This window comes from Orbicella franksi, chromosome 14, assembly GCF_964199315.1.
Source record: "Orbicella franksi chromosome 14, jaOrbFran1.1, whole genome shotgun sequence".
Lineage (NCBI taxonomy): Eukaryota > Metazoa > Cnidaria > Anthozoa > Scleractinia > Merulinidae > Orbicella > Orbicella franksi.
Genome location: NC_138158.1, coordinates 20,971,081 through 20,977,984, shown reverse-complemented (window position 1 = coordinate 20,977,984; position 6,904 = coordinate 20,971,081). Strand labels below are relative to the sequence as shown.

General features: G+C 39.0%; 1 protein-coding gene across 2 annotated transcripts in view; it reads left to right on the top strand.

Moving 5' to 3' along the window:
• The first annotated feature begins 337 nt into the window (after nucleotides 1-337).
• LOC145468292 (uncharacterized) overlaps nucleotides 338-6,904 on the top strand; it is a 17,989-nt gene continuing 11,422 nt past the window's right edge. Inside the window, exons 1-3 of one of the 2 annotated variants that reach the window (XR_014042174.1) lie at nucleotides 338-1,179; nucleotides 2,751-3,203; nucleotides 5,101-5,466. Coding sequence is in view for 1 of the 2 variants with exons in the window: in XM_081451983.1 (XP_081308109.1) it covers nucleotides 930-1,179; nucleotides 2,751-3,203; nucleotides 5,101-5,411 (1,014 nt within the window). In the remaining variant the exon portion in view is untranslated. Of the gene's footprint in view, nucleotides 1,180-2,750; nucleotides 3,204-5,100; nucleotides 5,541-6,904 lie in introns of those variants that run through there. The other variant, XM_081451983.1, reaches the window with a different exon arrangement.

Below are 6,904 nucleotides of genomic sequence, written 5' to 3'. Positions count from 1 at the left end.
ATTGTTTTTTTTTTTTTTAAAAAAAAAAAAAAAAACAAAGATCATGGCAAAACATATATTTACCTAAAATAGCTACAAACGTTTGACAGGTGTCTTCCAACAAGAAATTCAAAAAATATCTGTTGTTTCTAGTCTATTTTCTTCTACCAGACCATGTGACGGTGGCTCCACGTGTTCTAAATTTTTGCAACAGAGTGAATTGGCCATATTCGTTTTCTCATGACTCTTCTTGACTACCTGACTACGTGTTCCTACAGACCTTAGCAGATTTTTTTCAACTGAAGTAAAATTCCGTCGCTATACAAAATATTTAATGAGCAGGACAATGGCTGTGCACGTGCGTCAGTCTTGATACATTTCTTTGTCGTCCTCTGCAAAAACAAGAACGTGAAATGACTAAGTTCTGTGTAGTCTGAGGAACGCGAACTGCGACGGCTAATTTTTTGAAATTTCTATTTCAAATTTTCCGTTGTGTTCCAGACTTAGTTTTGTAATAGTTTTGACGGTGATAAACAAAGTAAACGACTTTAGAGAGGAGGGTCTTTAAAGTACCGGGAGATTCGTAGGTAAAATGAAAATACTTCTCCGTAAGCCGCAGTTTAATTAAAACCTCCTGAAGGCCTGAAGGTGATTTGATCGAGGTTTTTAGTTAGAGGTTAATCACTGAATATTTTCAGGAAGGAAACCAGCCTGGAATTAGTGAAAATGTCAATTCAAAAATTTAACCAATCAAATCATTTTTCTCTGGAGCCACCTGAGCTGTTCCTTGTGCCAAGGCTCCGCTCTTCTAAAAGGGACAGATGAGACACGCGGCACACGTTTAGCGTGACATATGCAAAATAAAAATCAATATTACTCTATACAGTTCCACGAAATCGCAAATTCCGAGAATCGGGAATTCAGTTTGTAGTCTCTTTGTTCCAAAGAAGATGTCTTCAACGAGTAATTCAGAAAAAGAAATCAGTCCCCACAGCAGTGAGGTGCTGGAGGATGTGAACAAGCGCGTCAAAGATGTCTTCGACATTTTAAACCGCGAGACGGACAGAGTTCGCAAAGAAATGGAAGCCCATGACGAGGCAGCGAAGAAGCTCGAGCATGTTCATTTCTCCAAAATGTTGAAACTCAATGTGGGCGGCCACCTTTTCTCGACCAGTCTGGCAACACTGAATAAAGATCCAGGTGATTTTTAATAGATAATTCACAATACGTTAAAGTATCTTGAGGGTTATACTCTAAAAGGCAGTAAGGAGTTTAAGTAAACGACGACGGCAACGGCAATGGGAACGTCGCTAAATAAAAGATTTGAATAAGCAGAACAATGGCTGTACACGTGTATGGTGGCCGAGAACTGCCACAAATGTTGTTTTACATTCTTCTTTAAAAACGTATTTCATTTCATCAGTTTTGTTTGCACTGTGCTTTAACAATGCTTTAACTTTAATTCTGAACCGTGTTTGACTTTACTACGCACTTGCATTTCGTTTTACGTTGACTTTCACTTCCATTTTATTTGCATTTTATTTCACACTTACATGTAATTATGGTTTAATTTCCATTTTACTTATATTTTAAATTAGCATCTTTTTTGCATTCCAAATCAATTTATTTCTAATTGATATTGTTACTTTGAAATAAAATACCATCAAAAAAATTAGTGGCAGTTCTCGGCCACCGTACACGTGCGTTATAATTCTTGATACATTTCTTTGTCGTTCTCTGCAAAACAACAACGTGAAATGACCAAATTCTGCGTTGTCTGGAGAACGTGAGCCACGACGTCTGTGTTCCAGACTTAGTTTTGTGATAGTTTTAACAGTGATAAACAAAGTAGCTGAGCTGCTAAACCATATATATGTTGCGACCTCGAGCAGCATTTTCAAGCCGGAGGTCACAGTTTTTCACTATACGGACCGACCCCAAGCCGGACAATAACATGTTTAACCTTTTTTCTTGCGGTAAATTGGCTCACACGTGGGTTTGTTCACGCAACTTTGTCATTGAATTGGCTTACATGCCGTCTACAAACCATTCGTAAAAAAATCTAACGAGCGAACGAGCGAGTAACTCAGATACTAGACAAAGAAAGATGTATTAAAGAACAGATTTATTTCGAACTACTTTATGTTAGTTGCATTTAGTACACCAGTTAAGTTCTCCGAAAGTGTTTTTCCGGTTTGAAATTTCGTGCAAAGATTGAAGTTGTACTACAAAAACAATTTCCGTCAGTCTTTGCGAATCACTCGAAATCAGAGTTTTCTACCGTAAATTAAGTAGCAGGTAGCGAGGAAATTCGTTAAGTGTATTCAACAGAAATTCTCTCAGATACAGCAACGTCACGATCAGAGAGGTAAACTCGACTGAAATTGACTCATTTTTTACTTAAAATTGTACAGAGAGAGACACACAGAATTGCACGCTATTACAGCGCCGAGCTGCAAACAGCCAAACAAACTCTTACAACTTCAAAATTAAAAACTCACTTGAATTTACTTACAGTGACTTTCCTTGCCATTTAAAGGTGTGTAGAGATAAACTTGCGTTGATTAATCGTCGATGGAAGAGTAGAAAGGGCGAAAGATTAACGATTACCGCTAATTCGTTCACGAAAATATATCAACTCGACGGATTCCGCCCGTTGTGGCGGTCCCGATGAGAAAATTCCGCCTGCTCCAGGAACCAATCAGACTGCAGGATTTGTTGAATTGCGCCCGCTCGCGAGCTGAGAAAAAGATAGAAAACAATATCTGCAGGTTCGATGTTAAACGCCATGTTTTCAGGAAGATTTGACACAAAACCAGTCGAAGATGGATCTTACTTCATTGATCGTGATGGAACTCACTTCCGCTTTATCCTGAATTATCTTCGCACTGGGCAGCTCATTGTGCCCAAAGACGAGATAATTCGCGAAGAGCTACTGGCCGAGGCCGAATTTTATCAAGTTGAGGGAATAATTAAGGCACTGAAAGTAAGTTGCTTCAAGGATTCTGTGATCCTGTCGTCAGATCAACGCAAAATATTGGTGACCTGGTTGAAGGGAAGCCGAACCATCACAAACGACAGCGACAACCTGTTATATCGTGCCACGCGTAATGGCTGGGGTGCGTCCAACTTTCACTCTTGTTGTGACAACAAGGGACCGACTGTGACAGTGGTCAAGAGTGGAAATTATATATTTGGAGGCTATACAGAACAACACTGGGATGGTAAGTCTTACTTTAAAGTACCGATTAACAACCGGGACCGGACTATACACAACAGCAAAACAAAAGCCTGCCTTTGAAGCACTTTGATGTATTAAGAGGGTCATGAAGGGGGGTACCAAATCCCAGTTCTCAGCCCAAATTTCTGCCAAATCCCAGTTCCCAGCTTAAATTTGGTCCAAATCCCAGTTACCAAATCTAAAATCCCATTCCAAGTAATTGTTTGTAGACTAATGTGCATAATTAATTAAAAGCGCGGACTGACGTCGTTTGGATTCACAAATGCCGAAATCGAATAAAGTGACCCTTTTTCTATAAATCGGATGAATGTTTCAGGCAAATAAGCAATTACCTAGCCTTTAGTTGTGACTGAAGAAAATCTCTCATTCTTCTGATAATCAGTCTTTGTCTTCCAGCCTTTGTTGGCATAACCATATTTAAACCACTTATATCATCTGCACAATCCTCGTCAGACTCACTGTCTCCACTTTCGCTACTGCTGTACTCGTCACGTTCCCGCCACGTGCCAAACATGCACATATCATTCCATCAACAACAAACCATTGACCAGGAAAACTGACAGAACTTATTAAGACTGTTTGGAGCCTGATAGCTAATATAGAACGCGGGAATAAAAATATATAATGATTCTATGTGTCTTTAATTCTATATTCAAAAGAATAGGCTCAATTAAGGCGTGACTTCTGAAAGAAATTCGAAGTTTTGTTTTTCAAGTTTTATTTTGACAAGTACTGTCACTGTAAGTTTAAAGCTCGTTTTCTCAAAACGAGTTATCTTGGCCTTCGAGAAAAGGTATCTTGAGAAGGATTTATTCAATTGAGCTAAAATTTTCAGGATTTGTTGTACTGAGTACGTTCTGTGGGATAAGCGTAGAACTTTTCCATCCAGTGCATTCTGTCCAAGTTATGTATTGAAATGTAAGCTGGATTTTCTTTATCAGATTAAACTGGTCATTATTTCACGCGTTTTTAACTTTTCAAAAATCTCTATGCTTCTCCCAGCAAGCTATTTGTCTTCTCCAGCGGGTAGCAAATGAGCATATTGAAGACATACTTGTGATTAAATCAACGGAAACTGATAACGTGAAGCAGAGTGGATGAAATTTTCATGGAAGTTAGTTAAATTGAATTGGTATAATATATGGTAAAAAAGTATTGACAGACTATTTTTGCTCCAAAACGTTCTCGCGGAATTTTCTCAAAATTTGTGTTCTTAAAAATGTACATCTAGACTATGAGAGACATCAGGTCGTTTTGAAAATTCATAGAGTGAAGTATCAGCCGTTCAAAGTTAGTATGGTTGCTGTGTCTGTAAAATCCACTGAGACTAGCGACTGAAATATTCGCAATAGCGAGATTTTGCGAGCTACGCATTGGCTTTTTGGGATTTACTCGCTCATGCACGTGAACTCAGACTGCATGAAACCTTATTTCCGGACCGGTCTCTCTTCTTCCTAATAGCAGGGAAAAACAAGGTTAATTACTTAGCAATTGAAAACATTGGCTATCCGTATACCCGTGACCACACATGCTTGGGAAAACTGTACCTGTACTAATAAAAGGTATCTGCTGCAACCATCTTAGTATCTCTTGAAGTAAAACGCCTACAAATAAAGTACTCTCTATAAGTTTCTTTCATAAGACTAGGCCTGTGAATTTCATATGGTAGCTCCCTCCAGAGGGGGGAGGCATGTGCAACATACAACTCTGACACTAGTTGTTTACGAATCAAAAATAGATATCTACTTGCCAATATTTTATTTTTGTTTCTTGTTATTTTTTATGCATTTATTATTTAATTTTTTTTGCCAATTTTCATAGTAGCTTTGAGGGTCGCGCTCTGCGGTCATAATCAATAAGATGCTTACGTTATTCATTAGGTTCTGAGAATTTCAAAAGAGCACCAGGCTCATTCTTGTTCAGTCTTGTCAACCCAAGCGGAATGTCCCCAACAAAGATACCACTGAAGGCTGGACAAGAAGGACATGCTATCTATTGCAGCAGTGGCTATGGGCCAATCTTTGGAAGTGGCCATGATTTTTGTATTCCCAATGCACCAAATTCCAACAGCGGCTATGTAAGCCTGAACAACACGTATCAGTGCCCAACCGGTCAGAATGCTACCACGTTTTTGACAGGAAATCAAAGCTTTACTGTCAGTGAAATGGAAGTTTTTGGATTTGAGAAGTAGGAAGCTTACACTTCGTGACTGAACTGAAATATGATTTGCAAGCGATCACATCTCAGTTTCTTTTTTAATAGTTGATGAGTGAGTTGTTTAAGCTGGTACGCTAGATTGTTATGTAGGATGATTTATTGAAATAAACGTATGTGATACTACATACCTTGCTATTTCTTAGTATATGTAAAAAACGCTAAAACGAAATCCATTAACATTTTTTCCATCAAGATATTGAACTTGATTTATAGCGACGTCCTTAGAAACTAGAAACACGATGAGTTTTCTTTCTCGAGTTAATAAACTAAACAAAAAATGCAAACACCTACAGGAAGATTTTCAAGATTACTTTACCAAGATTAACAGTAAAAATATATTGCCAGCAGACGATGATGAAAAATGGAAAAGATTTTCAAATATTTAACAACAGAAAAGCAATCACAACCCTGCGAGAATCAATCTGCTTTCAGAAATTTTAAACGTACACACAAGCGGAGAACAATCGCTCAAGTTTGATCTCAAAACACAAACTGCAAATTGTATTAAAAACGAAATTGGCACTGGTGTAAGAGTTAGTTCCCGTTGTACGTATTAGAGAGGAGCCGTATTATAAAAATTTTTAAAAAGAATATATGGGCATTTTGCCAGGAATAACGGAACTACCTGAACAAGAAATGAGCTAGATTCAGATCTCAATCAAACTACAGTAAAATTCTCTAAGCTGTCAAGCTAAAGGGCCAGCTCCTTCCATCCGTCTACAGTAGTGTCCACAGACTTCAAGTCTCTTTCTAAGGCTTCCCTGAGGCGAACATGCGGGCGCCCCTGTGCGCTCTTTCCTGTGGCCGAAATTTAACGCGCTGTATGACTGGCTTCGGTTTTCTCAATTATCTCAAGAAAAACTTTACTAGCTTTTGCGATCTCGCCTTTTTTACTGTTTATCAAGACGTTCATTAACCGATGGTTATCTTTGTCAAATTTTGGTATAGTTACGCAGATTAATTGGTAACAGAACTCCGTATTGTCTTATTCTGGCTGTAACTGTACAATTACCGATAGCATTGTGGTCCAGTGTGTTGAAAACTGGGACCGAGCGTGTCACGTGAGTTTACCTCCCCCCACGAACTGAACTTTGAGCTCTCGATGCGAAGTCTTGTGAAAAACGAAAGGAATGCTGTCTTGAATGTTGTTTTTCTCCATTTTTTTCTCGAATACAGTCTTTATTGAAGTCTACGAAACTGTTCTGTTGTGTACGTTTTATACACAGTCTATTAGCGAAATTCACTGTAGCACTGTTAGTTAAGTTGCGGGGTTTTGGGTGGAGAGGGGCGGAGGGTGGAGGGTTTTGGATTTTGGGTGGAGAAGGGCACTGTGACAATAAAGTTTCTTGCCCAAGAACACAACAGAATGTCCCCGGCCAGGTCTCGAACCCAGACCGCTTGATTTGGAGTCGAGCGCACTAACCATGAGGCCACCGCACCTCCCACTTTGGGAAATAGGAGTCAATA